The following is a 17,942-nucleotide window of genomic DNA, read 5'->3' as shown; positions in this document are numbered from 1 at the left end:
TTTAACGGTTGAAAACAAAAATCTGTTAATATATCACAAGTAATATTTTCTTGAGGCTGACTGTTGACAAACTGCTGGGAACGATCCAAAAAACTCTTAAAAAGTAGGAATTTTGAATCTTAAAGTGACAACCGTGCAAATTTAAAATAACCATAAAAATAAAAATGAAAATGGTCTCATTTCTCATATGCTGATAACTACAACTCATTTTACACGCATTCAGAAACGTAAACCGCAGTCTGTTTTCTTCTTTAAGAATTTTTGCCTGTTATAAGAAATGAAGGCAAATGAGACTCCAAGATGGTAAGAAGCTCATCTTTGGAGCGGCCACAGAGTTGGTCGACACTACCAAAGGCAGCTCCTTCAAGCCTCCACACTGCCTCCACCAGTTGACCGCGCAACCACTGAGACAAAAGCTGACCCCCCGCTTCTACACATTCCTTGTACAATGGCAAGTATGCTATTGCAACCTGTAAAAATAGACAAATTATACCCATAAAAAAAGAGAAGAAAAATAGGTCTAGAATTATTGGCTTAGTGGACTGGATGATCTAAACCCTGATATATTGAGTCTCGAGTGTGTCTCAGTCTCTTCCACACACAAACACAAAAAAAAAAAGGGGCAATGGAAAAGAGTAGGAATATGAGGACAAATGATGTTAAGTGATGCTGCCATAGGCGATGCTCCCATAGGCTCTCTTCTCTCTCTCTCTCACGCACAGCCATGCATCCAAGATCCAACCAATTGCATCTACAGATACAAACATCAATGGATGGACAAAATAGAAAAACGCCCACATGATTCTTCAAAGCTACTAAACCATATGATCACAGAAATCTGCACTGCAATGAGATAAACACACACTCTCTCTCATTCCAATTATTCCTCACCCACCTGCAAAAACCAAAGAGAGTCTGAATCTTCCACTTTACCTGCAATGGCGTAGGTAGGTCCCAGACCCGCAACGCCGATGCCCCACGCTTTAAAACTCTCTCCAAATTCACATAGTGCTCCTCCCCACACCTCCTCCCCCTCAAGAATGCCCCCTCCGACCAACCCTCTCTAAAGAAATCCCTCAGCTCTGGCGTCACCCCTTCCTCCTCCTTCGCCCTTGCTACCCTCTCTGCCGCCCCATATGTTGCCTCTGCTCCCCCCAAAAAATCCGATCTCAAGAGAAACGCCACCCCCTCAAAAGAGCCCCCACTTCTCTCTCCCGCCGCTTTTATAATCTCGGTGCTAAGGGCCAAGACAACATGAGGAGGCACTCGTGGCAAGAGATAGGCAGCAGCTTCAAGGCGGCTACTTGAGGCGGCAGCGGTTAGGGCGAGGCATAGCTCCATGTCTCGACAACCTCTCTCTACAAACCATTTCACTACTGTCATGCAACCCCTCTCAGAGGCTCGCATTAGGGGGCCTAAGAAGGCCCCTGCATGACCTTCGTCGACCAGGCACTCCATGGTACTTATCTTGCGGTAGTGAGATGCAAAGCCAAGCGCAAGCTCCACATCCACATCCAGACTGTTACGCTGTGCGATCTGTGGTGAACAAATGCATCATAATAAAGTTTGTTTCGATAAGTGAGGCAATTTTTATAAGCATACTGTAGAAAAGAGCACTGGCATAACAATGAAGCTGCTAAAGATGCATCACCCATGAGATGTCAAAGTGTTCTTTACAAAAACTCCCAAGTAATTCAAGCAAACAGCAGTTACAAGCATAGTGAGCAAAAGAGCAGTAGCCTAACAACGAAGCTGCTAATGATGACGCACCACCCATTAGATATCGAGGTGCTCCATAGGAAAACTCCAAATGATTCTAGCAAAACAGCAGCTAATAAGGTAGTTCATGAAATTACAAACTTAACAAGGCATGTTTTGTGAAACTCAAGCCACAATACTTGAAGAGATATCATCAATAAAAGATGCAACAAGGCACTGCAACTGTCAATTTCAGTAAGGGAAAAAAAACAACAATAAACCTTCTCCACCAGATCCAATCAGCACCGGTAGACCAGATTAACAAAGACTTTATACTGGTGAAAAGAGACCTCAGGTCGCTAACCTTGTCTTTCTTTTTTGTTTTTTTTGTTTTCGCTAACCTTGTCTTTCTTTCTTGTTTTTTTTGTTTTACGCTTTTCAAACTTGTCTTATATAGAACGTGTCCGGATTAGAATTTAGAAGCTAGGGTCTTGAAATCTGGAGAACATGACTGAAAGGGAGCTTCTCAGCACCAGGTCTCATTCTAGAATAAAGCATGACTGATCAGAACCACCCTAAACCTATCCTGCAACTGATAGGCGCTATATGTCTTTGCATCCCCGATTCCCTATTTACCTACCCAATTCTCTCAAAACTCACTCACTCCAAGTACTACTATTGTATCTAGCATCTACCCTTAAGATCTTTTTACAACAAAGTAACCCTGCTAGCGCCGAATTGCAATAACTAAATTCTTTTTCATATGAGCACACTTTTAGCCCTCCCCAAACTAATCTTTTGGCTTGTAGAACTCTTTCCATTTCATTCATCATGTCAATCTTGTACATTTATTTGGTTTCCTAGGCAAAAGAACTCTCCTATGGTGGTTCATATTCTTTCAAGATTCTCTATAACGAGGTTTCTAACTCCAATTCTTTGGTTACTCACACAGGGGGAACCCAAAGCACTTGCCAGGATCGATTCCAAACTAAAACCAGGACAGAGCAACCTCCTCTAGCTGCGTGTTAATCCCTATCCCAAAGCGGAGCTCTTACTCCCAGTCATCCTTTTGTTAAGAGGCTTCTAAAACAGTTAAGATTCTCAAAAAACCACTCATTATATGTCATCTGTGAACTAAAATGGGTGACAAACAAATCCAACTGAGTATGGTCAATGTCCTTCTACTTTTTCTTGTTGATACCCTCTCTTTTACGATGTGCATCACGTTCATATCAAAGAGATGAGAGAGAGATGAGAGAGAGAGAGAGAGAGAGAGAGAGAGAGAGATGCAAGAGAGAATGAGTAAAAATGGAGCCCCAGACACACCATATGCAAGCTGCCCCCCCCCCCCCTTTATGACTCCCGCTTGAGAACGTGGCAGAAGTTCAAGACAGGGAATCCCCCCAGCAAACCTTGGCCCCAAATAAGACAAAGGAAGCTTTCTTCGTGTTAGACCATCTCACAAGAAGTTGGTACCGGAGAGAGGAGTGAGTCCCTTATGGCATGTGTACATTCATGAGAGGCATGGAAGGAGCCATAAATAAGAAGGCCATGTACTTAGATAATATAGGTGTTCTAAATGTGATTCCAACCTAGTAAGAAGCTTCCTATAATATGGGTCCCAAACCTAAAGAGACCTGAAAGCATATCCCTCCATGCTCGGTTCATTCCAATCCTCATATGCATGTGCTAAAAGACCCCCAAATACACCAAAACCAACAAAACTGTCTCAGGGAACAAAGATTTCTGCCAGAATGAGAGGTGATTCATGCATAGCAGGAACTCCACTACCTTTAATTTGTAAATAATAATATCCACGTTAGAAATGAACCAATAGCACATTCAAACTTAACCACGTCAATGTACAAATTCAAGTTTATTGCTTGAAGTAATTAACACTTATCGATAGGTGAAAGTTCTTGAAGTGAGGAGTGAAACATAGAGCAAAGCAGCACAAGAAATAACAAAAAAATAATGTGTTCAATAATAGAAAGAGACATAAATTGCCATTGATATATGAAGCAGCATAGAATCTTCGATGATCGGGTATAATATTTCAGAATCATGATTTCAAAACTCCATCATGAATCATTTAAAAGGAAAAGCAACACAAAAATGAGAACTTGTTCTGTTCGGTAACTCTAATGACCACAACAAGTGATTTCTTCTTCTGATCTAAACACAACCCCAACAACTCTCTCTCCACAAAACATGTCATCCTTGAAGCATTTAAATAAAGCTTACAGGTATATCTGACCACTCAATCAACATGGATCAATATGGCCCAAAAGGGCCTCACTAGGTCATCAGCAAAAGCTACAGAAAAGATCTAGATATATAAAAAGCAGCCATGCAATTGGGCTTGCCTTTGTTTTCGTAGGTTTTGTAATCCCTATCCCATCTATACAATGTTAACATTATCCAAAAAAAAAAAGCAGCCATGCAAATGCATGCATACATAAATGTGTGTGTGTGTGTGTGTGTTGATATAGAGAAGAGGGGGAGAGGAAGGATTGGTGGGGAAGGGAAGCAAGGTTCGAGAGTGAACGTCAATGACAGGAAAAATTTGTTTATCAAATGGAGACGAAAACCAATCACAGAGAATATATTATAGGCAACAATCGACATATTAGGACAACTGAATGAATTTATGATTGAAACAAGCAGCATCCCTCACCTGTAAGAGAATTCGAACAAGCTCAGTGCTCCCAAAACGTGAGGCCTCGAGAAAACATTGGTTGACATTATCAGCACCCCCCTCAACCAACATTCCAAGCAAACCCTGCATTGCACTTGAGGCAATGCCAGAGGTCCAACGAGTATCAATGGCACTCGAGAAAAGGGTCAGTGGGAAACAAGCTGCATCAAAGGCCTCTGTGAAGTCCTTTCCAGTGAGCTGGTCACCAGCAAAATCCAAAAAAGCCTTGAATGCCGAAAGCTGGAGTTGAATTTCAACGGCTGAGCTATGCAATACAGAGTTTTTACTACCTTGGCAACGTGAATGGAAACCAATGCATTTGAGAGCCCATTCTGTGAATCTCTGAACTTTGGCAGTAGCTTCGGCCTTCAAAACCTCATCTCCATTGCACTCTTCAAGGCGCTCACTCAATCTAATAACAAAAAATGCAATCTGATTAACACTTATTCATGTACAAATGCTACAATAACATTTCTTGGTTGTTTAACTACATAATATGAATTCTGATGAGTGCAAGACTAATGGATAGCTGAAAACACACCCGTACACACAAACACCATTCCAATTAACACTAAATTCATGGAGAATTGCAGAGAGAACACCGCTTGCTCATTTCAACAACAAAGCATGATTTGTGAATAGCAAAAAATACATGAACAACTGAAGAAAAAAAACACACACACACACACAGGCATCCCAATCTAACACCTAAATATAAGGACACATGCAGAGATGCAACCTCTTTCTTTGTCTACCAACAAAACATGCATTAAGAGCTAAATACATGGATAGGTGGAAACACATGGACACACACACACACACACTACTTGTGTTAGACAGTTAGAACATCAAGATGGGAATGGAGATATGGTGATGTGAAAGTGAGTCATATGTTTCGAAAGCCAAGGTTAAGCTGATTTATGACTGGATCCCTTGGGAAAGTTTATTATTCACTTGTGTTATGGAAGACTAGTGTTTTTTTTTTTTTGAGACTGTTAACTGTTGTATTGAAATAGGAAAGGAGTACAGGGGTCTAGGGAGAGAGCCCACATACTGGGTCTCTCGGCAAAAAATGAGCTAACCTCAGACAAATGAGCCTATACAAAAAATGAGAGGGGCTTATAACACTGCCTGTTACAACGATGTACCAAAAAAGCAAAGAAAAAGGGGTCTGTCAAGGAATGAAGTCCTGCGGTGGAGGGCCACAAAAACCCGGATGTACAAAAAGAGAAAGCCGTGGTCTTGCGAGCGTGGGTCCCCAGTACTTCTAAGGATCTATGACCTGTGTGAGAGCTCCGTCCTTAGCCAAGTAGTCCGTCAGGCCGTTTGACTCCCTCTAAAGATGCGTCCATGAGACGGCAGTATCCCTGCAAAGGTGTGAAATCTCATCATAAATAGAAGCAAGGCACCAAGGTGGGGTGGCGTGGCCGGCAGCCCAAGTAACGATATTACAGCCCAAGTAATGATATTACGGGCATCTCCTTCCACTAAAAGAGGTTGACCCCACTTGAGGTCTAACATTTTGAGGCCCATGAGGAGCGCCATGGACTCGGCAAGCTGGGAGTCGGCGTGGCCAATGTGCTTGGAGAAAGAGGCCAGGTTTTTTCTTTTAAATTTTTTTTTTTCTTCGAGGAGAGGGCCCCGACACTAGGTTATGGAAGACTAGTGTTAGACCACTAACCTTGTTAAAGAAAATAGAGATGACTTGAAGGCCAGGATTTTGACTAAGGTGACTAATAAAAGAAGAGGAATGTTACTAGCTAGTAGATGCTCCCTTGCATATGGGAAGGGAAGCTGTCGATCATCCACCCATATATAGAAAGCATTGCAAAGGTTCTTGGGGTATTGCAAAGGTTCTTGGGGTATTTCCAGATGTTTTCTTTCGAGTCCAGTGGATTTTTAAGGAAGGCATTGGCGATCAATCTGGACAATTGAAGAAAGAGACTGGAAGGCCATCCATGGTTCAAATCCAGACCTATTCACCAGACATCCAAAGAGAAAAGATAATGGGAGGAGGCCCAATAGAGACAGTTTGTTTCTATGATACCAAAGAAAAAAAGCATCTAAAGAGATTTAAAGGAGTTACTTAGGCTAAGAAAGTCATCAACATCATCGTCAAAGCCTTTTCCCAACTAAGAAAGCACGTTAAGAAATATATAAAGTGATATGGTACGGGGTGACCACAAACCCCCAGCTATGAGGGTAAAAAGCTCGAGAGATGGAGGTGAATGGAAGTCCATACAGAAAGGCTATATATAGCTTCATACGGAGTAATAGACATGGACACAGCCTCTAGTTTTTTTTTTTAATTGGTTAACTGTTTTATTCTATTAAGGTAAAAGGATACAAGTAGTAGTTTAGGGCTTCCCACATGCCGGGAACTCCATACAAAAAATAATCTTCCCAACGTGTGGGAGCTCTGTACCAAAAATATGTAGTGACGACCCCTTGCGAGGTCGCCCTATACAAAGACACAAAGAACGTGAGGAGTGTATAGACAAAGAGTTACAAAAATCCTCCCTAAGGGGTTCAAGGTGTTACAAAAAGTCAAGCCAAAAAGTTTAGTAGTACTGATGTGTGCCCCCTCCTTAGCGAGGGGTCCGCCTCCGCGTTGGATTCCCACCAGCTATGCCTCCATGAGACGTCCATATGCCGCAGATATGAGCAATTTCATCAAATACGTGGGCGAGAGACTAAGGGACAGGAGAAGAGCCTGAGGTCCATCCGATAACATTCATAGAATCTCCCTCGATAATTAAACTCTGGCTCCATTGGGGAGCGGACAATTTGTGTTCCAAGAGGGTGAACGCTTCAGCTGTTAGGGAATCAGCATGACTGATATGTTTGGAGAAGGAGGCAAGGGGGTGGCCCCCCATAGTTGTTGGAACTTTGTAGGAAAGGTCACAGATCCTCTCCAGAACCTCAGTCCCGCGATTCTAGCTACGGATCTTAGATGGAATGCGGATCCCTATATTGTGATCCTCATTCCCAGCAGATTTGACCGTACTTCTCAAGTGTATGACACAGTGCATATGATGTTTTCTATATTCGGCACTGATTCATATGCACTGATTGAGGTTTGTGCTCAATTGTACTGTGTACCCATGCATCATTTTCAATCCCTTAAAACATACTATTGTAATTCCTTCCTCATGGAATCACGCTTCCCTGTGACAAGGATCCCGCTCCCTTGATATAGGATAGTACGGATGATGATCCCAACCACAAGGAGCTGCCAACAATCCACAGTTCTGCAGACCCAAGCCAGCTCCCACTCTCGGGAACACACCCACACCCAACAACTACTCCCCGTGATTCCTAATAATTCCACCAATGCAGTCAAAATTTAGTTTGGTCTGTCCAGGGGGGGTGGAGACCATCGGGAAACGCGGGACATTCGTGGGCGTTTGAAGACAAGTAAGGCCTGTCAATTTTGGAGAAATGTCGAGTGTGGTAAGTCCTTGAAGCATTTGTGGTTACTTGCCCAGAAAATGACCATGGATCTGATTTTCTCAAACAAGGCTAGAGGCGAGCTCTTTTCACCCCCGAAATTCTGGTTTTTCTCTTGGTCCAAACGACCCAAAGGGTGGCTGCAACTGAGGCCCTCCACAAGAGGCTGCTAGCTTTAGGCCAAAGAAAGGGCTGAAGGGATTTAGAGAGTGCAGGGGTAGACTGCAGAGTGACCCAATACCAGTTAAGCAGCTAGAGGAAAAAACCCCAAAGTTCGTGTGCCAGAGGACAATGTAGAAATAGGTGGGTATTGCTTTTTTTCATCAGGTAAACACATCACGCATCTATTGGGGATGGGCAAATCCCCTCCTTTGAAGCTGGCCGACTGTGAGGGCCCTTTCTGAGAGCGCAATCCAATTAAATACTTGGATTTTGGGAGGCACAATGGAGGACCAAGCCTGGGCTATGATAGAGGTAGGGCCAAGGGGGAAGGTGGGTGGTTGGACCAGCTTTTTGTAAAAGGAAGACATAGAGAAGGTCCTCGGAGTGGAGGGACACCAGACCAGCTGATCAGGGCCCGAGGGTGAACAAAAAGTAGAGTAGAGAGATGCAAGGTTAGTGAATTATGTCTACGAGGGATCTTCTGAACGAGGGGTTCCAAACTCTAGAGAAACCCGAGGGGGGACATCTCCGAAGCCAAAGAGGAAAGAGGGTTGAGGGCTAGACAAGATAAGGAAGGACAGATGGTGGAAACAAATAGAGCTGTGAAATAGATTTAGAGAGGTGAGGATCGATTTCCAAATTCCGGAGGTTCTACTTGAAGGTGTTCGATCCATAGTTAAGGGAACCTTGTGGGTAGGGTGACGATCCCTCTCCGGAACCTCGATCCCACGGTTCTTACAAGGGATCTTGTAGGGACCCTGGTTTTTTGATTTTGGGATCTCGCTCCCAAAAAAAGGGGACCACGTTCCATCTATCAGTGAAATCCAATTCCATTTCGAAATAGATCCTCGCTTCCATCAACCACGTTCCATCTATTAGTGAAATCCAATTCCATTTCGAAATAGATCCTCGCTTCCATCAACCATGGTCAAAGGTTTTGATACATTAAAATCTTGGGATCCATGTTTGTGGGATCTACTGTCATTAACGGATGAAACCAGGTTAGAGATTGCCATTGTCCAAGTTCACATTATTTAGAAATCATAAGTTCCATGATGGTAAAATCCAATCCCTTCTTTGCAAAGCACGAGGTTCCATTATTTGGATACCATTTCCTAAGACGAGAAGTGTTGTGCTTTCTATGGTTGTGTATCCCTAGGCCTCTTGTCCTCTTGTCCATTCAGAGAGCCAGTCTTTGAGAAACAATGGAAGCAGAGAGACTACATTCGAAGAAGATGACCCTTGAGTGGTAGGATTCTAGGTTGCTGGGGACTCTGAGGGAATGGTGCATGCCAAACTTGAGTCATGGCCTGAAGTTGTAGTGGGAGGGGCAGGCCTCGGTAATGGAGCACTCTGACGAGCTCATCATCAGCATCAAGGCGGTTGCCTAATGATCTAATGCCCCAACATCATCCTCGAGGTGATTATCATCAGGATAAAAATCCCATCCTTTGTACTTCTCTGCATAATCTGATTGCAGTTTACTTAACAAACTGTCATTGTAGTGAACATAAACCAATGACTTGGAGCGTTGAGCATTTAACCTATTTCGCTTAACACTGTGAATATGACTATATGTAATCCAGCACCTCTCAACACATGACGAGTTGACACTCTGAGACAATACCTTAACAGCTAGTGAATATAATTCAGGCACCCCACTACCATATAGATCCCACCACAAAACAACTGCCACTATTCCTCCGTCGGAAATGGATGCCGGGAGTAAGAAGACTCCTTTATTGCTTACAAAATCACTGAGTGCTGCCGTATTCTGCCCCTCTCATTCTCGTTTGGGTACAACCTCTAAAGCATAACAAGATAGGAAGGTAATACTTCTTTATCGTGGTGCCGCTTTAGCCTCTTCTTCCCACCATGAGTTGGCATAGTTAACCATTCCCGAGAGTGATACTTAGGACTTAAACATATGCCAAACATAGTTAAGAATTTCGATATTAGAACAAGAGGAACCTCGTTATATGACATATTAGAACCTCGATTCCTTAACCAAGGGAACTTGTACTAACTCTATTTGACAACCTCATTTTTATGTATAGGGGAGCTTAGATTCATGCTAGTCAAAACATCAAACCAATTGACATGGGATTTCGCTCCCATAAACCTAAGGATCTCATTCCTTGTCTTGTTCATTGTACAAACGCCGATCCTAACCTCATGGAGCTTCCACTATAAGAAGGTTCGGCGGATCCCGAACCGATCCTGCTCTCGTCTCCAACAATTATGGTTTGATCTGGTATCCAGGTGGAGGAGAGAGGGCGACACTTTTGTTGAAGGACTTGAATCCACAACCGGTTATCAAGAGTACCCAATATCCACCACCATTTCCTAAGACAAGCAGTGTTGTGCTTTCTAAGGTTGTGTATCCTTAGGCTCCGAGACATTTAGGCTAGCACAAATTTTCCCAAGAGATGAGATGATACTTGTCGGTGCTTGGGTCTCCTGGGCACAAGAACCTTTTCATGAGCTGCTCAAGGCGAGCAGTCACTGCTGCAGGCATATGGAAAAGGGACGTTTGGTATATAGGGATGTTAGAAAGGGTAGCCTTGATAAGGGTGATCAGGCCAGCCGGTGAAAGGAAACGTCCCTTCCACCCTGCTGGCCTTCAGTCCACCTTGCTTATGTTATGAGAACAATGTCTCGTCTTGGGTTTCGGTAGGCACATGGGTAGTCCCAAATAATTATAAGGCAAAGTTTCCACCTGGCAACCCCAACTGTTAGCACTGTCTTTCATGGCCTAAAGGTCCACTGCCACTCAAGCATCTTTGATTTGGACATGTTGACCTTAAAGCCAATGGCGAATTCAAAGCATTTGAGAAATAGGTGAAGGGATTCGAGTTCTTCAGGAGAAGCTCCGTAAAGGACCAGGGTGTCATCCGTGTACTGGAGGTGGGTGATTACTGAACCTCGGAGTCCACACTTAAACCCATTGAGCCGTTCGGAGAGGAACATGCAAGAAATCGATTGATTGAAAATCTCTGCGACGATGGCAAATAGGAAAGGGGACTAGGGTAATGAAGGCGGCACTCATCACCCTATGGCTGATCCCTCTAGAGTAGAATCCTTCAAATAAACATAGGAAGTCATTTCTGAAGGCATCCCAGAAGGTTTTAAAAGGGGTCCTAGGGAACCCAATGGGACTTGGGGCTGTGTCTTGGCATAGATTGTTGATGGCCAAGAGAATTTCGTCTTATGTAAGGGGTTGTTCAAGCCAAGAGGCCTGCTCAGGGGAGAGAGTCTGGAAAGAGAGGTCTGCCATCCTTGGTCTGGGGCTGTCAAGGGCAGTTAAAAGTTGTTTGAAGAATTGTACAATGGCTCCTTCAACCTCGGCTGGTTGCTTGAGCTATTTGGTCCCCACCTTGATGAGGGTGATCGTGTTATCCCGAAGCCGGCAATTGGCAATTTTGTCCAAGAATGTTGGCTTGGACACAGCTTCCAGTTAGACGCCTCAAGCGAAACATTGATGGGTGCAGCAAAGAAAATAGAAAGAATTCGATCCTAGGAAGTTTTCTAGGGACACCATGGGAGAGGTGATTTTTACATTATACAAGCCCAGGGATAAGAGACACCAATGATTGAGGGGTTGCAAAAATGTCATAAGATAGGACATCAAGAGAGTTGAATGCCATTATAATAAATAATATTGTTCGGGAGATCTTGGATAACTAGGAGAAAATTGAGGCAAGTAATCAAGTGGTTTTGAAGTTGGTTATCTTCCTTCAGGATACTCAAAAGTAATCTATGATTGCTTTGTTATCCAGATGTATTGAATGTTTTGCAAACAAAATTGTTACTTTAAACCTTCAAGGGGAACAAGAAAAGATAAAGAAGACTCGATATGGTTAAAAGTTTTCCATACTATGTTAGTTCCTACTCTTCTTATTGTTTCATTTCATTTTACATTTCTCTATGACTTTGGTTTGTGCTATTCCACTATATTTTTTAGGATTTACTTTTCCAACTAAGCAGAAGAAAAAAAAATTACCTATTTCAAAAGCTGCTCCATGTTGTGTGCAACGCACATGCAAGCAATTAGTAAGGAACCAAGCATACCAACACATGAGATAGACAGAGGGAGATTACTAGCTAGTAATCAGGATTATTACCTTTGGGCCATGACATTAACTGTGTCCGCCAAGCTCATTGTTTGGCTCCTCCAAGCTGAGACACATGACGCGAGAAATGAAGTCCTCAAGGCTGCTCTGGTGAAGTCGTTTGCTCCACTTGAAATAAGCTTTCTAATCAAACCAGTAATCCCATGAAGCTCTGACTCTGTCCTCAAAAACCAGACTGAATCCAAAGCAATACACAAAGCATCATTCAGCCTTTGCGTATCAGCCAAAGGGATCAAACTCTCTGCAAATTCCCAATTATGAGAGCTTACTGCAGTTTGAAACTTCCTCCCAAGCTCTATCCTTTCATTTTTACTTGTCCTCAGGTCATCAGAGCTCTTATTCTTAGCATGCATCTCTGAATTTTCACCACAAACTCTCCTAAATTTATCTGATTGCCTTTCCTTGCTACCTATCTTAGAATTCTCTCTACAAACCCCTCTAAATTTGTCGGAGCACTTAGCCTTGCTATCCATCTCAGATTTCTCCCTACAAACCCCTCTAAATTTGTCAGAACTCTTATTGCTGACACCCATATCAGAATTCTCACCACAAACCCCTCTAAATGTATCAGAATTCTCATCAATTGGAACCATCTCAGAATTTTCTTCACAAACATCACTAAATCTATCAGAAGAGCTTACATCTCTGCTACATTCCCCTCTCTCTGAAACCCTCATCGCACCTTTGCCAACATGACCAAACCCAGAATTCTCACCATTCAAGTCATGACACAGCAAATTGACTCCACCCACATCTTCTCGGTGCATGAACGCATCTTGCATGGGTCCACTCTTCAATTCGTAAGTTGAATCTTCATCCATAAAAACAATTTCCTCTTCCATTTTCAGCGAATGATCTGATATCCTAGGCTTAAAGAATTAGCCGGATTTTCTCATGGGTGGTGTAGAGGCTCAGGTTTCAACATTTATTTTCCTGCAATTAGTTTCAGTTGGTTTTTGTCCAGGAGAATTCACACATGCAATGTCAGGCTCTAAATTTTGCGGAAAACAAATGGGATAATACCTAATTTTGAAAGAAATTTCTAGGGCCTAAACTTTCCTGAAAATGAATAGGAAAAATCCTAATTTTACAATAGTTTTTTTAGGACGCAACATCAAGACTGCCAAAAATCAAGGTAGTGATGACTGATTATCGAAAAGCCACAGTTCTTAATACGAATTAATCTTTGCACTAAAGCAGAAGAACCAAATTTCGAAATGAAAAAGGGAACTTAAAAACTCCAACCAAATGACTACATATAATCAAAACCCAAATTGCATGTGTCCTAAACAAGACTCCTGTGTAAAAAGTTTGAAAAGAGAAAACGCCCTATAAAGGAAAACGAAATCCTAAAATCAAATACTATGATCCATTATATAAGAAAAAAAAATTCTCAGATAATCAAAACGCAAATGGTGATAAAATCACCAGTAAAAGGAAAAGGAAAAGAGGTGATTAAAAGAGAGGGTAAAATTAAAAAGGAATAGATGCAACCCACCCAAACAACATCACCAGGAAATAATTAAAACAAATTAGACCCGAGAAAACAGAAAGAAACCTCGAAACCTCAGTCTGATATAAGTTATTACAATTAAACCAGAGAAATTCTTAATAAAAGAAATAGGGTCAGAACAAACAGGCCTCGAAAATCCTCTCCTGAAGAAAACCCAATACTGGGAATTAATAAAGAGGTAGAAAGCCTACACAGAGAAGATGATCAGATAGAGAGAGCACAATCAAAATGGGGAGGGTGGTTTACCTTGGAGGACGGGATAACTGGGGAGAGAGGGAAATGGGGTATTCATTTTGGGGTGAGAAAGTGTAAAAGGGGCACAAAGATAGATGCCCCAATGGATTGGAGATGTGACCTGCAACTGTTAGGCACCCCTACAGAGAGCACTGGGCATGAATAGAAAATGGTAAGAAATCCGTTGGATGGCAATTTCGTAATTTTTGATGGTTATGCAGAGCTAACGAATGGGTGGCGTAGGTGCTGTTGCCCTTAAATAAATCCAATGGAAAATGAGAAAGCAATCCCAAATTTAATTAAGCCTGTCTTATTAATTAAGCAAAATGTTTGTACAGGGCTTCAGCCCTATTAAAAACAAGTAAAACCTCACCTCAAAATTTATCAAAAAAATTACGATTTTGGTGATCAATTACCATTTTGGTATTAGAAAATCTCCAAAACTATTATCCATTATGGTGGTGAAAAAACAAAAAAAAAAAACCATTAAGATTTTAAATCCTGAAAATAGTGTATACTGTAATACATTATCAGAACTGCTTATTTTGCTTTAAAATAAATATTTATAAATGCGTAAGATGCCTTATAAAAACTTTAATCATTAATAAAGCATAATATGTTATAATAATTAAAAAAAAGATATAGAAATATACGCTACTTCTATTCTAAAATAGAAAATTAAGTAAAAATAGTGTATACAATAAGGCCGTTTTTTATTATCATAAAGAGGTCAGAGTTATTCATATCCATTAGATGTCAAATTGGTGATGTAGTATAGAGTTGAAATTTTTTTTTTTTGCATTTTGAGTTTAGTCGATGATATTACGACTGCCTTATTGAAAATGTGGTGATAAAAGTAATTATAAATTTTTTATATTAAAAATATAATAATATTTTTATGTACATTTCAATAAAAACAACAAGAGAAATGATTCCATAAAACCCTTCCCCACTCATATGTATAATACTTCAAATGATCACAATTAAATTTAACATGGATATATAAAAAAAGCAAGTCCCACATTTATGTGATAACCTTTTTAGAAATCCATGCTAATTTTAATGGTCATCCGTTGGGGCCCAACACACATAAGTAGATGACGATCCTGTACGAATCGTTCCAACTCTCAAAACAAATATTGAAATAAATGTCAAATAAGCAAATAAATAGAGGTCATGCAAATTTAGGACGCAAAACACCTTGAACCTTTTCAATAATGACAATATGCCCTCACATTTTGCGAACGCCTGTTCCACGTGTGTACGGACCGTTTCCTCGCCCTTGCGATTCGTGTCTGAAGTCCAAAGAGTAGACAGGAGAAAAGGTGGTGGCATCTTTTGACTTAAAGACAGTCTCGTCCTTACAAATGTTTTGGCTATCATCAGCCTAATTCGGCTGTCAAAATGTTGATTTCTTTTTTAAATCATGAACTTTTATTGATAACAGAAAAAAACATAGCAATTACAATGGCGATACTCACAAACTACAACATGGGAACAACTCACACCACGTTTAGCTAAGAAACCTTGAACTTTTTTTAAAAAAATTTATATAGAATCAAGGTTGTAAACAATCAAATTAGGGCCCACTTAAAAAATTTCACTAGGTACATGTTTGATTTTCTGAAAGTATTCTTTCATATTTTTAAACGTTTTGCGTTTGTTTCATACTTTTCATAAAAAATTCAGAAACAGATCTTTCAATAAAAGTTCTCATTCCTTTGTTAAAAAGTGAAAGATTAAGTTTTTAAGAGGGCCAGAAGTTTAATCTTTCAGAACTTTTTTGTTGATCACTATTCACTATGCATCACATGAATACATAATATTAGTATTATTAATATGGTATAATATTACTATAACATAATATTATGTAATATAATATTATAATATATAATGTTTTATATTATATTAAATATATAATATAATATATATAATATAATATTTATATTATATATATGTTACTTATATATTATATATAATAATATAAATATTATCTTATATTATGTTGGAAAAATGACCTTTAACCCCTCTTTGAAATTTCCATTCCTATTAACCCATAGGTTAACCAAAATCCCTTGCACCCTGTCAAGTTTTAAACTTTGGGACCATTAGCCCTTTACTTATATTTTTTTTTGTTCTTTTTACAAATTTGATCTCTTTATTTTACAAAATGTCAAACCCATACATTAGCCATCAATATTTTTTTTGTGACTTGATATATAAATTTGATTGACGATAATAATTTATAATTATAATAATTAATTAATAATTATAATAATAACAATAATAATAACAATAGTATATTAATTGTTAAAGATTTCATCTCTTATAAGTATTTTGATAAATTTTTTTAACAAATGAATAAATAAATAATAATAACCATTAACAATAGTAACAAATATCTTGATTAATAATTTTTCAAGTTCAAATGATATTGATATAATTGTAAAATAGGTCATAATGTTAAAGAATTTTTTTTTCTTCACGTCTAAATTGATAGAGTGGTATCTACGAGGGTAAGATTGGTTTTAGGCAACGGAAAAGAAAGGGAAGGAAAATGTTTGTATAATAAAATGATCAAATTTATAAAAAAAAAACAAAAAAAACCATAATTCAAGGGCTAACAGTCCCAAATTTTTAAATTTGAGGAGGTACAATGGATTTTGGTGAACCCAAGGGGCTAATAGGGATGGAAGTTTCGAGAAGAGAGTTAACAGTCATTTTTCCTATTATATTATATATAATATGTTATTATATTATAAATAATATATTTATTATATTAAATAAATATTATATTTAAATAAATATTATATATAATATAATAAATAATAATATAAATATTATATACATAATATACAAATATTTTATATTATATTATGTTATATATTTATATGGTTAATATGTATATGTTTTCAAACACAGTACCCAGAATTTATTTAAACCTCTCAGATCAAAACATTCACTTTCTAAAAGATTTAAAAACATTCAACTTTTCAGAAGATATCTTTCAGAAAAACAAACGTGCCCTAGAAGAAATTGTTTGATATCCAAATATCCTCAAATTGATTATCTCGACATTAAGATGCATAAACATGCGGAACAAAATGGATTTTAAAATTTGAAAATAGTGCATCTTGTAATGCATTTTTAGACCATTAATATTCAAGATTTTCAACTTTTCATAAATCCTCTTGATCTACACTATTTTTGAAGCTTTAAATTCTATAATTAAAGATAAAACTATATTTTAAGACTATCACAAATATTTTCAGTATTGAAACCACATTTCTCGACACAATTTGAAGGTGCGCTTTATTTTGATGGTTTATAACCTCGTCTCTGTACAAACCACACCTATTTTTTAATCAACTTACACCTAAGATTTGAACAATGTTAAATGTTACCAATGTTCTTTAGACAAGGATTATATGAGCCATGTAGATCTATTTTTGAGATAGATTTTGAATCTAATTTTTTTAAAATATATAGTCTCCAACATGGGGATCATTAATATGTAAAATTAATAAATTTTTTGTTAAAAAAGTAATTTTGGACTTTTTAGTTTTGATCTAAGAAAGGTAATGATATTAAATTTACTCTTAACTCATCCCAAGTCTGAATGAAGGAGGTGAGTTGCGTTAGGTAGACAACCATCTTATTATGAATTTTGTACTCTTAATTTTATTTTATTTTGGCGGTATACCACTCTTTTGCATCCATCTCTAAGATGGATGCTTGGTGTCAAGGCGCACCAGTATCGAATTGTGTCCTCTGGCACATAATAACTTTCCTTCTCTAATTTCAAATTCTTTTTGTCAAATTCTAAATAGTATGTCAAAATGAGTTTGGAATTTATCAAAATACAGAAGGAAAATGTTAATAGTTGAAATTGTATGTGCATCTGATAAATTTCACATCTTTTTGTGCGTTGAAAAATGAAATGCAGTCAATTATTGTTGAGAAATCTCGTCTCAAACCTTGATTCCTTGTGCACCCACGTGTTCCCAAAACACCCATTGTACCATTGAATAGAGATAGACTACGATTGAGGAAG

General features: G+C 39.1%; 1 protein-coding gene across 2 annotated transcripts; it reads right to left on the bottom strand.

The window, feature by feature from the left end:
- LOC18438294 (ankyrin repeat protein SKIP35) lies at positions 1–14,211 on the bottom strand. 2 transcript variants are annotated; one of them, XM_006848480.4, is made up of 5 exons: positions 13,901–14,211; positions 12,133–13,074; positions 4,376–4,808; positions 934–1,536; positions 1–470 (listed from the first exon to the last, which is right to left on the bottom strand). In XM_006848480.4, the coding sequence occupies exons 2-5, from the start codon at positions 12,981–12,983 to the stop codon at positions 252–254; spliced, it is 2,106 nt and encodes a 701-aa protein (XP_006848543.1). In that variant the 5' UTR covers positions 12,984–13,074; positions 13,901–14,211; the 3' UTR covers positions 1–251. The 2 variants fall into 2 exon arrangements, with proteins under 2 accessions (XP_006848543.1, XP_020525601.1); XM_020669942.2 differs by having other exon boundaries at positions 12,133–13,907.
- Positions 14,212–17,942: the final 3,731 nt, after the last annotated feature.

This window comes from Amborella trichopoda, chromosome 13 (assembly GCF_054954075.1).
Source record: "Amborella trichopoda isolate Santa Cruz 75 chromosome 13, AtrichopodaSantaCruz75HAP2 v2.0, whole genome shotgun sequence".
NCBI classification, from domain to species: Eukaryota; Viridiplantae; Streptophyta; class Magnoliopsida; order Amborellales; family Amborellaceae; genus Amborella; species Amborella trichopoda.
Note: the sequence above shows the minus strand (reverse complement) of the source record. Positions and strands in the feature narration are given on the sequence as shown.